The sequence below is a fragment of the Taudactylus pleione genome, unplaced genomic scaffold (assembly GCF_031769625.1).
Source record: "Taudactylus pleione unplaced genomic scaffold, aTauple2 ptg000041l, whole genome shotgun sequence".
NCBI classification, from domain to species: Eukaryota; Metazoa; Chordata; class Amphibia; order Anura; family Myobatrachidae; genus Taudactylus; species Taudactylus pleione.
In genome coordinates this window covers 69578545-69596305 of record NW_028284443.1, presented here as the reverse complement: position 1 = coordinate 69596305, position 17761 = coordinate 69578545, and the positions used below count along the sequence as shown (strand labels likewise).

Sequence of the window (17761 nt, the reverse complement as noted above, 5' to 3'; positions counted from 1 at the left end):
CCGAATACACCATTGTGACTTTTTCTCCAAGAAGTTTACTCCCACCGAAAGAAACTATGCTATAAGTGAACAAGAACTCCTGGCAGTATAGCTGGCATTAAAAGAGTGGAGATACCTGCTGGAAGGGGCCAAATTTCCCTTTACCATCTTCACAGACCATAGGAATCTCCTCTTCCTTAAGAATATCCAGTGTACGAGCTCGATGGGCAATCTTCTTTGCTCGATTCCAGTTTACCCTGACTTTCCAAGCTGGAGCTCTAAACCAGAAAGCAGATGCTCTGTCCAGGTCCCTTCTCTGTAGCGACAATTCAGAGACCATACGTAGTGCCCCGGTACTGGAATCAAGAGTGTTTGCCAGCATACAATTACAACCTTCTACTGGAAAAAACCTTTGTGGCCCCGGAGTTAAGAAAGCAACTCCTCACTTGGGCTCATTCCTCTCATTTTGCAGGTCACTCAGGTACTCGGAAGACTCTGGAACTTCTAAGAAGGGACTACTAGCGGCCATCTATGAAGTCTGATGTGATGGAGTTCATTTCTTCATGTACCTCTTGTGCTCAGCATAAATCTTCGCGTCAGGCCCCAGCTGGTGAGTTGTTGCCCCTGCCTATTCCATCACATCCTTGGACACATCTCTCCATGTATTTCGTTACAGATTTACCAAATTCTCAGGGTTACACCACCATCTGGGTTGTGGTAGACCGATTCTCGAAAATGGTCCATTATGTGCCTTTAAAGAAGCTGCCAACTGCTCCTGATTTGGCTCACTTGTTCGTCCAACATATATTTCATCTCCATGGACTTCCTGCCGAAATAGTCTCAGATCGTGGTGCTCAATTTGTGGCAAAATTCTGGAGAGCGCTATGTTCTGTTCTTTAAATTAAACTAAACTTCTCCACAGCCTATCATCCACAAAGCAACGGATCTACAGAGAGGATTAATCAGGACCTTGAGACCTTCCTAAGGATCTTCATGACATCTTCTCAAGACAACTGGTCTGATTTACTGCCCTGGGCTGAATTTGCGCATAATGCCTCTTACGAATCAGACAGGAAACGTAGGAAGGTACCACGCATGCAAATTGGAGACCAAGTCTGGCTATCCACTCGGAATCTACGTCTCAGAGTGCCTTCGATGAAATTCGCCCCACGTTTCATCGGGCTCTTCTCAATTATCGAAGTGATCAATCCTGTGGCTTATCACCTTCAGTTACCTCCTTACCTAAAAGTCCCCAATTCTTTTCATATTTCCCTGCTCAAACCCTTGATCCTAAACAAATTATGTAAAATTCTTCCTGTTCCTCCTCGGATTCAGACTGCACTTATAATTTTTCAGATGCAGTTGACAGTGACACCACCCCAAGTAAGTTCATTAATATATATATTAATTCAGTACTTTTTATGCCATTTGCAGTAAGTTTGTGCAAATTATTTATTATAAAAAATGGAAAATAATGGAAAATAATAACAAGCAGTCCAGCATCAGCTAACAGCAGCATGGATAGTACCCAGCACATGCAAACTCCACCGCCAACACCTTCATCATCAACCTTCTCATTAATGATCAGAGGTAGTCCTGTATCCAATTTACAAAGGCAAACTGACTCCTTTCCTAGCTAGGATTCCCAAGAAGAATCCTTGCATGCTAGGACTGCTGTTGCTAGGGATGAAGAAGACTAGTATTTTCACACAATTGTGTATGAAACAATCATTTGCAAGAGGAAGCAAGTATGATAGCCGCCATCCTGTTACACAGTGTATCACTCAAGTCATGAAGCATCAGCTACAGCTTCTTAACTCTCTCCTAGAGGTCACGGCACAGTATACATCTCGTTTTGGACAGCCACTTGTCACAGGTGTTGATGTTCTGTATCTTGTATCTGTATCTTCTATCTGTATGATTTGATTTGAATTTATTTGATTGGGTCTGTGTCTGTGATTGTCTGGTTGGAGAAGTTTGTTTTTAACTTATTAGTTATCAATTTTTACTTTCTACAATTGTCAATTTCTATTAGCATGAGGCCTGTGATTTAATAATATATTGTATTTTGTATTCTACTAGGCTTTTATTTTCAGACTATTAGTTCTTGATGAAAACATTCTATAGGGTTTTATAGTTTATTAAACTGTCATAGGGCCGAATTTAATTCAGTGTGATGTTGAATAGCTGTGGGAGGGAGCTCCTGCAGCTATTCAATACACCGCACTGTTTGGCCGGCTAAAGGATTTCTTCTCGCACCCCCCTGGGGATGCGAGGAGAAATCCGACAAAAGTGCACAGCTGTTTGCCGGCTTAGCGCGGCGCTAACAACCGCGCGCCCGGCACTTTAGTTGGAGAATGCCGGTTCCCGCGTCTTAACACCCAGGTTAAGTCGCAAGAACCAACATTCTCAGACTTACCTGCTTCCCGACCAGACAAACAGCGCTTTGAATTGAATAGCTGCGGGAGCTCCCTCCCGCTGCTATTCAACTTTGCACTGAATTGAATTTGGCCCATAATGTCTGCCACTGCTTTACCACTGTATCATAGATGTGCTATATTATTTTAAACTGTCATGTGTTTGTGCCGCTGTTGATTTTAGCGGTTTTATAAATTTTTAAAAAAATTCAGAACAAAAACCAAAACAACTGAGGGTAGTTTTGCCAAACCCAAAACACACTGATTATTTAGATCCAAAACCAAAACATGGGGGTCTGTGAACATGTCTAAATTAACTACATTACCAAAGCACTCATGCCCAATAGCACCATTGACTAGGGCCACCCATTTACAGTATATATATGGTGCCCTCTAATGCCATTATGGATCTGGCTATAATAACTGTATCCAATGAGAGCAATATTATCACAAATAGTTTAATTAATCAGTCAAAACATTTGCTTAGGGATATTTAAAATCAGTGGCAAGAAGAAGATAAGTGTCGCCAATCAACCACATGCACCTATTACGGTATGCAAAACAATTTTAGTTTCTATGCAGAGGATGGACCATAAATCCCGCTATAGGCTATACGACAATAATAATTGTGCATACCACTTCTATGTTCAATGGACTTTCCTGTTTTCTTAAATGTTTTAAGTAAACTTCCTGTAATACTTGGTGGGAGTGGATTGAAACAGATCTTGCCGGTGTCACATTAATTAATCAATCACAGCGTCTTAATAATATCTTCATTACACTGTATGTGATGAGTTTTTAGCTCTCCTGTGTAGTTTGTTTGCTCTGCAAAGTGATTTACTGCCTGCACAAAGCAGATATACAAAAACTTGGCTTTACTGATTGTTTTCTACTATCCTTCATTTCAGACACTGCTTTATCTTACTGATGTAATTACAATTTAATTAGAGCTGGGTAGATGTGTAGAAGATTAGAATGTGTCACCATTAGTCCTGGAGAAAATTACTATATATGTGGGCTATAGTGGTAAAAGGCATCCAAAAGAATAGGCAGAAATTGTTTTGAGGTATGAAATGATGCCCACTTCTGGACTCTGGTAAAAAGACACTTTAACCTGATATAGAGAAAGGCATTGTTAAATTCCACAAACAGTGGGAACGTTACAGTGCTGCTCCTAATTTGTCGACACAAACACATATATATATATAAATTGTTTGAATCTACCACTTAGATTTTGTACAGACAATTGGACCCTCACTCCTCATAGTCCGACAATTTTTTTATTGATTTTGTGTGCATGATTCTAATAAGTGTCATATATATATTTCTAGTGTAAGAATTATACCATATATTCTTGAATGCATTTTTGTCTTGCCCTTCCCTCGTGTTTTCCTCTTTATCTCCCTTTATTTTTGTTTATTTTTTTTCTTAATATTTTTTGAATGTCTGTTTTCTGTGCCAAAATACTGTATTTTCTATGTAAATCATCTGCCAACAGTTTTGGCAGGGATTCAGAGATGTGATTTAATGTATTGTCTATTCAATTTTCTTAGAAAATTTATAAAATGTTTTTTAAAAAAGAAATTAAAAAAAGACACTTTAATTTATAGGATGGTCTAAGTCATTTGTAGACAAGAGGTAACTCTGATTGGGCAACCAATGTGACCAGACTAAATAGGGGCTGCAATTAAAGCTGGAGAAAAAAGGGTTACACCTTCAGCATATTTTAGAACCAAGTGAATTCAAAAGCATTTGGGTTCCAATTTCTCCCTGCCAAGAATGTGACTTAACAGAATATAAGGGTTATGAAAAGGATATCGTTCAGTTTTAATTTGACTTATCAACATCCAGTTAAGCAGTCATATTTACAGTAAACTAGTCCCACAGTCATGCTCCAAATTGTAAAGCCAAGAGGTGTAAAAAAATGGTATTGTTACAACTATTAATATTTTGTGTGTGTGTGTGTGTATATATACATCCAAGTGTAAAGGAGGAAAATGATTTAGCTTGTGTGCGATTAGCTCAACATACTTGGTATTACTATATGGCATCAAAAGATGTATATGCTGTTTCCCAGACAATTCTCCAGATGTTATTTATGACAACATGAAAAGTCCACATTAGCTGGCTTAGATTCAAGACATTCTCCAATTTTCTTTTGGGTATTTGTTTCACAGAGTATACATTTTTGGCGTAATTGTGCACTAATTATAAATTAAATTGTGTGACTTCAGAACATTCTCCAGTGAATCTTTTACATTAATTTATTATTACTGATTAATTGATTTCCACCCCAAAAATACAAACACATACAGAAAAAACTAAGAAGGGCAGTTGTATTGTACAATGTGCTGATTATGATAGCTAGACCAGTGGTTCTCAAACTCGGTCCGCAGGAACCCACGCAGGTCACGTTTTCCAGTTCACCCAGCAGGTGCACAGGTGCAGTCATTACTCACTGACACATTTTAAAAGATCCACAGATGGAGCTAATTTCACTTGTTATTCTGTGAGGAGACCTGCAAAACATGCACCGTTTGGGTCCTGAGGACCAAGTATGAGAACCTGTGTGCTAGACAATCAAATCTCATGTGACAGAAACATAAATGTACCACATTACAAATGGTTACTCACACATCATTGATGCAGTCGCGCCAAAACAAGAGATATGGTAAGAACTTACCTTTGTTATCTCTGTTTCTACGAAGTCCATAGGGTCCACAGGGTTGACCTTGGGGTATAGCTGGATCTGGATCCACGGGCACCACGCAGTTAAAGCTTTGCTGCTCCCAGGATGCACTTGGGTCCGTCCTCCTCTATACCCCGCCCCGGCCACAGGCACCTCAGTTGGTAAGCAGCTAAGGCCGGAGGAGGAGACTAAACAGAGAGAAGGAAGACTGGAACACACAAGAAACCATACTCACAGAAATGGGAGACGGAAAACCGGTGACCAGCCACACAGCCCATTTGAAGCCAGGTGCGTCAGGGCGGGCGCCCTGTGGACCCTATGGACTTCGTAGAAACAGAGATAACAAAGGTAAGTTCTTACCATATCTCTTGTTTTCTACTTCAGGGTCCATAGGGGGTCCACAGGGTTGACCTTGGGGATGTCCCAAAGCAGTTCAACTAAGGGCGGGGACGCTCCTGTGCTGAAAGGAGTACCTGGCGCCCAAAGGATGCATCCTGAGAGGCGAAGGTGTCAAACGCATAAAACCACAAAAACGTCTGAATTGAAGACCAAGTAGCCGCCTTACACAGCTGAACAGCGGAGGCGCCACGTCTAGCAGCCCAAGAGGGACCCACAGAACGAGTGGAATGAGCCTTAACAGAGGCTGGCACAGGTAAACCCTCCTGTGCATAAGCCTCACAAATAACTGAACGAAGCCAACGGGCTAACGTTTGCTTGTTGGCAGGCCAACCCCTCTTGTGAAAACCAAAGAGAACAAACAAAGAATCCGACTTCCTAACCGAAGCAGTCCGGTCCACGTAGATTCTAAGTGCCCGGACTACATCTAAGGAAGCCTCACCAGCTGAAAGATCAGGTGACTGAAAAGCTGGCACAACAAGTTCCTGATTAATGTGGAACTTTGAGACCACTTTGGGCAAAAACTCAGGACGAGTGCGGAGCACCGCCCTGTCCTGGTGAAAAATCAGAAAAGGGGAGCGACAGGAAAGCGCCCCCAATTCTGAAACCCTCCTTGCAGAAGCAATTGCCAGGAGAAAAATGGTCTTAAACGTCAGCCACTTGAGCTCCACCGACTCAAGCAGCTCAAAAGGAGGACCCTGCAAAACCCGCAGCACCACCGCCAAGTCCCACGGAGCCACCGGAGGCACGAAGGGAGGCTGGATCCTGAGAACACCTTGGAAAAGGTGTGAACGTCTGGCAGTGTAGCAATCCGTCGCTGAAACCACACGGACAAAGCAGACACATGAACCTTCAGAGAGGCCAGGCGTAAGCCGAGGTCCAAACCCGATTGAAGAAATTCCAAGATTCTGGAAACCCGAAACACCTGCGGATCATAGTTTCTGGATTCACACCACTGAAAATAAGTGCGCCACACCCTGTGGTAAATCCGCGCGGAAGCAGGCTTGTGTGCCCTAAGCATGGTACCAATCACCGAACTGGAGAAACCCCTAGACCTCAAGACGGCTGTCTCAAGAGCCACGCCGTCAAAGACAGCCGACCCAGATCCGGGTAAAGGCAGGGCCCTTGAGACATCAGGTCCCGACGCTGAGGAAGAAGGTACGGAGCGTCGATGGAGAGGCACCTCAGATCGGAGTACCAAGGACATCTGGGCCACGCCGGAGCCACCAGCACGAGCGTGCCGCCGTCCTGCTTGAATTTCCGCAGAACCCGAGGAAGTAAGGATATCGGAGGAAACAGATACGCCAGGTGAAACGTCCATTTCACCGACAGAGCGTCTACCAGACAGGCGCCTGCGTCTCTTGTCCTTGACCCGTAAACGGGCAACTTGTGATTGTGACGGGAGGCCATCAAGTCCAGCTCCGGCAGCCCCCACCTGTCCACGAGTAGCTGAAACACCTCTGGGTGAAGCGACCATTCCCCGGGATGCACGTCGTGACGGCTGAGGAAGTCCGCCTCCCAATTGAGGACTCCGGGAATGAAGACTGCCGAGATCGCTGGAACGTGACACTCCGCCCAAGCAAGAATGCGAGACACCTCCGACATTGCTGCCCGACTGCGAGTTCCCCCTTGGTGGTTGATGTATGCCACCGTGGTGGCGTTGTCGGACTGCACCTGAACCGCCCTTCCGTGAAGAGCGGGTCCGGACGACTGCAGGGCCCTGTACACAGCCCGCAGTTCCAGGATGTTGATGGGGAGAAGTGCTTCTTCCGCGGACCAACGACCCTGAAGCGATAATGAGCCGGTCACTGCCCCCCAACCCCGAAGACTGGCATCCGTCGTGAGCAGGACCCAGTCCGGGATCCAAAATGGGCGCCCCTCAACCAGATGCGCCGTCTGAAGCCACCAAGCCAAAGACTGCCGAACCTCCGGGGACAACACCAGCATCTGAGAGCGGATCCGGTGAGGTAACCCGTTCCATTCCGATAGAATCAGCCCCTGCAGGGGCGGGGAATGGAACTGGGCAAATTCCACCATGTCGAATGTCGACACCATGGACCCCAGAACTCTCATAGCTGAATGGACCGACAGGCGGCAACTGCTCAGGCAACTGTGTATCCGCAGCTGCAGGGAGGAGACCTTCTCTGGAGTCAGGAAAATCCGTTGCTGACGAAAATCCAGCAGGGCTCCCAAATGAACCATCCGCTGTGATGGAATCAGGGAGGACTTCTTCCAGTTTATCAACCACCCGTGTGCTTGAAGACAAGCAATGGTCAGGTGGAGATGTCGAAGAAGCACCTTCGGGGAGCTCGCCAGCAGCAGAAGATCGTCCAGGTACGGCAACAGACATAGACCCTGACCCCGAAGGTGGGCAGCCATAACCGCCATCACCTTGGTGAACACCCTCGGAGCCGTGGAAAGGCCAAAAGGCAACGCCCGAAATTGGTAGTGATGGTTCAGGATAGCAAACCTCAGATACCGCTGATGTGCCGGTGCTATGGGCACATGGAGATAGGCGTCCTGGATATCGAGGGAGACCATATAATCCCCGGGTTCCATCGCCAGAATGATGGAACGTAACGTTTCCATCCTGAACCTGGGAACTCTGAGGTATCTGTTCAGAGACTTCAAATTCAGGATAGGGCGATGAGAACCATTGGGTTTCTGTACCAGAAACAGAGTAGAATAGTACCCCGTCCCGCGCTGAGACTGCGGAACGGGAACAATGACCCCTGCTTGTAGCAAGGATTCTATAGCTACCTGAATCTGACCAGCCTTGGTCTTGTCCAGAGAAGGACTCGTACAGAAAAACTGGTGGGGCGGCCTGAACCGAAAAGACAGGGCGTACCCCTGAGAGACTTCTCGAACCCAGGCATCCGTGGTGGTACTGTGCCAACACTGGGCGAATTGGAGAAGTCGGCCTCCCACTCTGGGGTCCCCCAGAGAGAGGACCGTCCCATCAGGCAGCAGGCTTATCCTCCTGCTTGGAAGAAGGGAGCCGAGCACTCCATGCCTGCTTCTTGGGCTTGGGTGCGGCCTTGGTCGCCGAATGTCTCAGGAAGGACTGGTCCTTGGCCTTACCCTGAACCCGAAAGGACCGAAAGGCAGAGCTCCTCACTTTAGCCAGCGCAGAGGCCGAAGGGAGAAAAGCCGACTTGGACTTAGCCAAAGTATCCACTATTTTGTCCAAATCCGGACCAAATAGTAAATCACCATTAAAAGGCAAGGCCTCCAGACCCTTTTTTGAATCTGCATCAGCCCTCCAGGACCTCAGCCACAGGGAGCGCCGAGCAGACACCGCTGCAGCCGACACCCTAGAAGTGAACAGGCTGGCATCCAAAGACGCTTCCCCAATATAGGAAGCTGCATCCCGCATCTGTCCCACTAACGCTCTCTGGATATCCGGAGCCTCATCAGGAAAGGTATCCTCCAAGGCATTGGCCCATGCCTCAATGGCTTTAGCCACCCAGGAGATAGCCATGGACGGGCTAGCCACCGCCCCGGAAAGAGAATAAATGGACTTTAAACAAGTCTCCACCTTCCTGTCCGTGGGATCCTTCAAAGAGGAGATAGACGGCAATGGCAGCGTCACGCTTTTGATCAAGCGGGTAACGTGGGAATCCACCGCCGGCGGAGTTTCCCATTTCCTGCAATGAGCTTCAGGAAAAGGATAGTTCGCCGCCAACCTCTTCTGTGGATGGACTAGGTAATTGTCAGGCCGTCGCCATATGATCCGATAATTGATCAGACAGGGGGAACACAGTTGAAGTCACCTTGGCCTTTTTAAAATTAGGAAACTTCGACCTAGGAGCCGGCGCATCATCCTCAACATGTAGGATAGCCCGCACCGCCCTAACTAAGGCTGGAACATTAATGGAGGACTTAGCTTCCACCTCCTGCCCCATGACATCAGAGTCAGAGTCCTCATGGATTTCTCCATCATCTGAGGACACTTCCGAGTCCGACAACTGCGCAGCTAGTGAACTCACAACCGGACGTTTAGACACCCTTGGTGGCACATCACCTTGCAACATGGACTGAAACGCCGAGGATGAAGCCGCCAGACTCTGTACGGAGCTGGATAGAACATCCACCCAAGGCGGAGCAGCCGTCGGAGCAAAACTCTGCAAAGGCACTACAGACTGACGCGTCCCTGGGGAAGACTGCACATACACAGGCAGTCCCGAGTAAGGACCCACAGTCTGGGCCCCGGGGGGAGACCGCAACATTTGTGGAACCCCCGGGGAATGGGGGATGGTGGGCTGCGGCAATGCCCTAGAAGGGACCGCTGATGGGACCGATAACCGGTCCGCAATAGACGCCAGCACCTGTGAAAACATCGCCCAAGGAGGGTCCTGTGATACAGGGGGGTTGGAGGGGCCCGGTACCAGCTGGCACCGCCCGCACAGACCATCCTGAGATAAGTCCTCCCCATCAACTCCAGCAGCACAGCGTCTGCAGGAAAATAACACAGGAGCCACAGAGCGCTCAGTCTCCTCATCAGACATGATACCGTAAATCACAAGAAATAGGTATCACCAGAGGAATTACGGTTTTAACACCCGCGCACTCACCAGTATGCGACACAACAGCCCAGATATGGTACAGTGTAGCACACAACAGTATGTGACTGACCCCACAAATACGTGTTTTATATAAGTGAGGGTCTCAGAAAAACGCCCTTCCCCCACACACCTGCGGGCCGTAGGAGAAGGAAAGGGATAGTTATAAGCTGACAGCAAGGAGAATAAGTCACAGACAGGCAGCACTAGCAATAGTCACATACAATGCAGAAAAGTTAGTACTCACTGCACCTTCCGCTACAATCAACCGCCCAGATTCAGTGTCTGGGAGGGCTATAGCACTGTGTACACTGTCCTTTAGCAGGGGAGAGGTACACAGGGGGACCGGTCCACTTGATACCGCCTGGGAGTCTGCGATGTGCCAGTAAAGATGGCCGCCGGAGACCTCAGAGGAGGAGTGGCCGAGAGATAAGAGCAGCTCAGCGACGCCAGATTCCTAGTTAAAAGGCGCGCTGAGCTGAGGGGAGGAGCCGCTAGACAGGGAAGGCTGCCTCCCCTGGCTAGCAATTAACCCCCGGGTTGCCAGTCCCGCTACCAGCCTGATACCCTGGTGGTGTAGCGGACACGTGGGGTATTCCTCAATTGAGGGGGAGCCCGCCGCCGCTGCTAGCGCCTCCGGTCTGTCCCCAGAGACCGGAGGCTCCTGACTGCATTGAAGTATCCGCGGGCCGCCGCACGCAGCAACCGGCGGCTTACCTGATCCCCGTCGCGTCCGGCAGCAGTCAAGGGAGTCCACAGAGCCCGGCTAGTAAAGGCTCTGGGGTCCCGCCGCGATCCCCAGAGCTGTACTGGCGTCGCGGCGCCAGCGGGAGAAGGAGCGGCAGCGTGGACGTCCTAAAGGACAGTCTGATGCTGCCGCTCTAAAAGTGTAAAATAGAAAAAAAAAAAAAAAATTTCCCTTTTAAAATAAAGCTTAGGGGCTGCTCCTGCAGCCCCACTGCGACAGGGTGACCCGACTCCGGCCGGGCACCAACTAAAACTGAGGTGCCTGTGGCCGGGGCGGGGTATAGAGGAGGACGGACCCAAGTGCATCCTGGGAGCAGCAAAGCTTTAACTGCGTGGTGCCCGTGGATCCAGATCCAGCTATACCCCAAGGTCAACCCTGTGGACCCCCTATGGACCCTGAAGTAGAAATAGCCCCTCTCTATTAGCGTTGGGTAGCGAACAGATATACAATGGCCGCGTCTCAAATTAATCAGCACACTATCCTGGTGTGTCCTACTCACATCGTATTGCGACTTACACATTTTCAGCAAAAAAGAAGCCAACGCTAGAAGATTTGCACGGGACTTGGTGTCTCACCCATGCCAAGCATCTAGCGCTGTTTGGCGTATTGTACTTGTAAGAAGCCAGGAGAACTGTACAAACCACGCTTATTATGTTTCTCTTTTTTATCTGCTGTTTACCTGATAGCTAGCTCACTGCAGTTTACCAATATGTCTTACCTGATTTATATGGATGTTTGTCTGCACTATACACTTTGAGAAAAAGAGACCTTAATCTCACCAAACCTTCCATTCTCAATTCATTAGTGCTTGGATCTACATTCCCTGAACATGAACCACATCATAAAGCTATTGTTGTGTGGCACACTTGTAGCATTCCAGGCCTTGACACTTTATTCTGTGGCTAGTGTTGGAAATGTGTGTAATTCAGGCCACTAGTCTAGTGAAACTTAACCAAGTTGTGTGGTTTACTGAATAGGAGGTTTGTACAGCTGTACTCATTGTTATTTGGGCTATAGCAGAAAATAAGATTACCATTTGATTTCTAAAGAAGAAAATAATAGATTTTTCTATTCAAAACAATTCAATCTATAATTAATTTGTACATGTGTTTATATTGAAATTAATTATATTTTATATAACATACGACTTTCACTTTGATTAATAAATGCATAAAGACACACTCCCTTATATGACACTTCATTGCACTATTACATTGTGTATAAATACAGAAATGTGAATGTTCCATTTAGTACAGTACTACCACTATCAAGCAATATCTCTGTGCTATTTCTTTTTACTTTCTCTACGATGTTGAGTGGCATATATATATATGCTTGTTACTCTGTACATAAACCTGGTGCATATGCTACTGATGTAAGTCTAAATGTCTCTTGAGATTATTATTATTATATAATTTTCTTTATAGGGTGACACAAGTGGTCCGCAGTGCCGTACATATAGTACAGGGTACACAGAACATTACATTACAATACAGTAACCAAAATATAAACAGAGCACAAGTAACAAATAGCAACACAATTCTCCATACACAATACAGCTGGGAAGGTGAAGGCTGTCATTGAAGTGCTAGAGAAGAGGGCTGTGTGACAGTAGGGAGGAGGACACTGCTCCTAGGAGCTAACAATCTAGGGGATGTATACGAATGAACATATACGCCTTAAATGCATTTGTCTATGCGTGCTTCTTTTCCTGCTAACATCCAGGGTGATAAATGCGTCTGATCCTACATGCGCACCTATGTGTTCTAGCTGCTGGATTTGTGGACAGGTTCTGTCTGTTGGATCTGAAAGAGCTCTCCTCTCTCAGCACTCAGACAAGGCCTAACAGGATGCTGTGTGCAGGTAATGATGGTGGGGGAAGACGCTAAGAGTGGACACTTGTATAATATCATAAAAGAAACCTTTATTTTTCATATAATCACATTTAAATTAATGACAAAAAATATGCAGTGAGAAACAGATCATCATTAAGATTACACTTACTGTACACAAAAATGTTAGTGCACATTTCACATTTTTTTTAGCTGATTTCACTTATTAATATTTGTTAAATGAACTACTGTACACAACAGACAAAGCCTAATCACTAAAGGAGAGTAGATCACTGTTATACAAATTGTGGATTTGTCTTTTGATGGATTATTAAAGTAAATGGGAAGCCTTACAGCAACCAACTACAAGGTCCAGTTTTATTAACTTCTCCTGAGCTTCAAGTCTATAGTACATACTTGCCAACTCTCCAGGATGTCCAGGAGACTTCAGAATCTCAGGTGCTATCCCAGGTGACTAGAAAAGTAGGTAAGTCTCCCCTCGCAGCAGCCTGGTGTCACCCACTTTCTGAGAGAAGTGGGCTGTTCTATTACTTGGTGCGCAATTTGTGCTAAATTGCAACATCATGCCCCCCACCCATTTGAGAAAGCTGGTGATTACATCATTGTATAGCAAGAGGTGGTGCTGAGTTAATGTGATCGTGCCATCACGCCCCACCCAACACGCCCACTTGGCCGCACTACGCCCCTGCACCTCCCACCTGGCAGCCAGTATGCTATAGTAGTTTACTATTCATTTCAGCATTAGAATTATAAAGTGTTGGAGAAAATGATTGGGATAGAGCCCAAAATCAACATATTGCCATTTTATATGTAAACCCCATCCCTCATATAGCAGAAACTACAAATACATTTATAGAACAATAAATCACAAATGATTAATACAGTACTCATCTCTCTTCAAATGATAGAGATTTCTAAGATGACGCTATATAAGATTGCTTTGAAAAAAATAAATTATCCCATTTATATTATGGATTTTAGTTGGTAAAAAACTAAATACAAGTCAGTCTAAGTATTTTATTGTTAAATATCATGGATGGTGACTATGAATGAAAAAGTAGAAAATGGGCAGGACTAGTACCAATGTATCACTAATATGTACATATTATACTTGTGCATCATACAGATGTACTATTTACACCTTTCCGCAGCACAACCAGTAAAGTGCAAAGTATTTGATATTGAAATGTCTTAAACATCAGATCAGGAGACCTTTGTGATATTTACTCGTCAGACACATGTAAACATATGGAGGTATATCCAAGCACTCATGACTTATTGTACAATGACATTTTTTGCTTGTCAGAAGTCTGATTTCTTAGTCTGAGAAGTGAGCATAGCACTGAGCAATCTGACACGTCTTCCAGCTTATTCACCATCTCCACAATAGCTTCCACTCCATCCACTGACAGAACTGTGGATGCATTAGACTTGAACTTTTTCACAAGGTCTTCATTGCTCAGCGGGTTCCTCCAGTGACCATAGAATGTGTTGCACCTCTCTGTATAGGTGGCTCCATTTGTCAGTGTAACATTCACCTCACAATACAGTTTCTCAAAACTGGGCTTATTGTCAGTTGGGTGAACAACCTCTATTTTACCAAGTAGTTCCCTCAGTACAGGCCTGGATATATTGTGATCACTGAATGACTGGACAGACACAGCTCCATCGAGGAGGGCAGTGCATGCATTGAACTGGAAGGAATGGCGAGCTTCATGCTCTGAAGATGGGAAGGGCCGATTCACATACTTAACATCTGGGATTTTGAGTGTGATTTTGTGAATGTTATTAACTGGCAGTGACTCATTATCTCCGGCAATGTGTTTCCGTACCGCGCATGCTGCATCTGCTGCCCAATGCATGCCAAGGTGAGCGGGGAATCGTTTAACAGCCACAGCTTGTTTTTCTAGCAGCCAATCATAGGCCTGGAGTGAGGGCAGAGTTTGTGGGTTATAGTCATGATAGAAAGCACCAAAGCCAGACTCTAAATCCAAAATCTGCTTATTTCCCTCAAGACCTAAATATGCAAAGCAGGCAGCTTCCAGACCGTGTCTCCCAGCATTACCTATGTGCAGGGGTTTCGTCTGAGTGGCTGCATTAGCCATAGGAGCCCCGGCATATGATGCAGCAATAGCTAACGCTTCTCTGCACTGAGACTGATCCAAACCTAAAACTTTAGATGTTGCTGCAGCACTTCCCATTGTACCAACCACAGCAGGAGGGTGAAACCTGCAGATACATATAGAGAAAATAAACATATTTTAGACAAAAGATGCACAGTGCAATGAATGTATTATGACACATACAATACTAAGATGACTATGCTATCATGGACCACTGGAAATATGTAGCCTTCAGTGGTCAATTGCTAATTCTCAGGTACAAGCTGCACTGTTGAATGAAACCGTAAAAATCAATTGTGCCAAAGGGAGCAACCGCAGACTGAGCTTGCGCTGCACCATGTATACGCACTTTTGGGGCATATGTATCAAAGCTTGATGTGAGATAAAATTGTGAGATATATATCACCAACCAATCAGCTTCTAACTTACATTTTGCAGGCTGTGTTTAAGAAATGATAGTTTGGAGCTGATTGGTTGGTGATATATATTTCACAATTTTATCTCACATCAAGCTTTGATACATATGCCCCATTGACAGAGGACATGAGAGCAGGCAGTTTGCTTTGTGCATGGTTGCATCTCTCTATATCTGTGAAATGGGCATTACTGGGTGGTTACCGCATGGACGTACAGAACATATCCGTTTTGTTCGAGTGTCGTGGACACATAGCCCAACTTCCATGCTTGTTTGAAGCATGCGACAGAGATTGGACATCTGCTTCAGATGGATCTTTTGCACCCAGCATGTGGTGGGTGTTAGTGCTGATAGTAATAATGATGGCTACGGCTGCAGACAGAAAAATAGTGGACTGTGGGCCTGATTGAGACCCGGTCGCAAGCACTGTGCACTCGCAACCGGGTCGATGGTGGGCCAGTGCGCATGCGCACGACGGAGCCTGCTCCGCCGTGCGCATGCGCAAGACACGGATAGCAACGGGCACTCCGTCGTTCCAGGTCTCGCAACAAAGGGGGCGAGCTGTCTATGTTGAGTGACAGCTCGCCCCCTTTGGTGGGCGGACCAGGGGAGTGGCTGCCCAAACGGAGGCTTTCCTATGTGAACGCCTCCGTTTGGGGCCGGCCCCACTGACATCACGAGTAATGTCAGTGGGAGAGATGTCAGTGGGAGAGATTGTGGTAGGGTCTCGTTGCCGAAATCTCTCTGGGGCTTGCGGCAACGAGACCCTACCACAAGGGCCTCATCGCAAGCCGGGTGGTCGTGATGGTCTTGACCATCGCGACCATCTTCCTGGCCGCTCGCTATAGCTGTGGGTGGTCACCCACAGCTATGCGAGCGGTCAGGAGGCCATTCTAAAAAAAAAATAGCCCGGACCTGATTCAGAGCGAGCGCTCTGTCAGAGCGTCCGGCTCTGAATCAGGGCCTGTGTGACCATACACATGGAGATGGATGGCTACACGCATTAGTATATGATAAGGTGTTTTGTGAGCTTTCATCCTACTTTTTTCTAACAATTGTGAAACAATTTCTAAAAGTAACGCTGGAAAAGAACGAGTAATAAATTCCAATTGTACCGTACTAGTCCTTTTAATGGAAATACTTTTTATATAGACTCTCATCTCTTTGTGTGGCATAATTAACACAATGAGTAGTATAAAAAAAACTCTGTGGTGTGGGGGGTGTGGCAGCGCAATTGCGTTATCGTGGCACTGCCCCGTTTTACAATGCTGCTTCACTCGGAAAGTGGGTGGCATTGGGCTGCGGCGAGGGGAGATTTACCCACTTTTCCGGACGCATGGGAGAACCACCCGAGATTTGGATGTTTCCTGGATGTTCCTGGAGAGTAGGCAAGTACGTACTGTAGACTTGAATCACTTGAGAAGTTAGTATAACTGGGCCTTAGAGGGCGTCAGCCGCTTTGCGTCTGGCTCAGACAGGGCGCCATCAGGGGGGACTGCTGGGACTATAGTCCCGAGCCCAGACACTGGCTGAACAGGAGGTGGCCCGCTCCTCCCACTGCTGCACATCCCACACTACCCGCCCCCCCCATGGACCGTTTACCCTCCTAAATTAATTCTCTGAACGTGGGGGCGGTACCAATGTAGCACAACGCCCCAGACACTCGCAAATCGTGTCATTGAGGAGGGTGCGGGGTATAGGTGCCCATCCCCATTAGCAACCTGCTAATGCTCATAAGTGTAAGTAATAAGTATGTACTGTGTTTTAGCATGTGTATGTATGTGTTAGAGTGTATATATGTGTATGTATTTTAGTGTGTATATGTGTATGTATGTGTTAAGAGTGTATATATGTGTATGTATATGTGTATGTATGTTTTAGTGTGTATATATATGTGTATGTATGTTAGTGTGTGTATACTGTATATGTGTTAGTGTGACTATACTGTATACGTGTTAGTGTGTGTATATATCTGCATGTATGTTAGTGTGAGTATACTGTATACGTGTTAGTGTGGAAATAAGTGTATGTATGTATTAATGTGTATGTATATATGTGTGTTTTATATATAACATGTTTGCTATATACTGTATATATATATATATATGTGTGTGTGTTTAATAAACACACACACATATGTATATATATATATTATATATATATATATATATATATATATAGGAACCGCCCAAACCCCCCCCCCCCCCCACCCCCAGAAATCCTGTGTTTGCCCCTGTTCAATAATTTTCTTTCTTCCCTTTGGAGTCGGCGCGCGTAACGTCATGACATCATGCCACGCCGCTGGAAGGAAAAGGTCAGAGGAGCCGCGGCGTGTGAGGATCAGCGCCAGCCAGACCTGGAGGAGAAGAAGCCAGGAGGAAGGAGCATTCTTCAAGGTGATAAGGTAAGTCATGACTCATGAGACGTAGCGGGGGAAGGGGGGCCCAGGGGCCATGCCTATTTTGTCAGTCCCAGGCCCCACAATTGCTGATGGCAGCCCTGAGCTCAGAATCAGGCCCACCCTGCTTATGCTGTCTGTATATAACCCTAAGAAGTGACCATGTATCAGAGGCATTAGA

General features: G+C 46.1%; 1 protein-coding gene across 3 annotated transcripts in view; it reads right to left on the bottom strand.

Annotated features, from left to right (window-relative positions):
* Window positions 1-12796: 12796 nt before the first annotated feature.
* Window positions 12797-17761, bottom strand: part of ACOD1 (aconitate decarboxylase 1) — a 59622-nt gene continuing 54657 nt past the window's right edge. For all 3 annotated transcript variants that reach the window (XM_088457279.1, XM_088457287.1, XM_088457274.1), the window contains exon 5: window positions 12797-14873. In XM_088457279.1, the coding sequence (XP_088313405.1) occupies window positions 13913-14873 (961 nt within the window). In that variant the 3' untranslated portion in view covers window positions 12797-13912. The remainder of the gene's footprint in view (window positions 14874-17761) is intronic.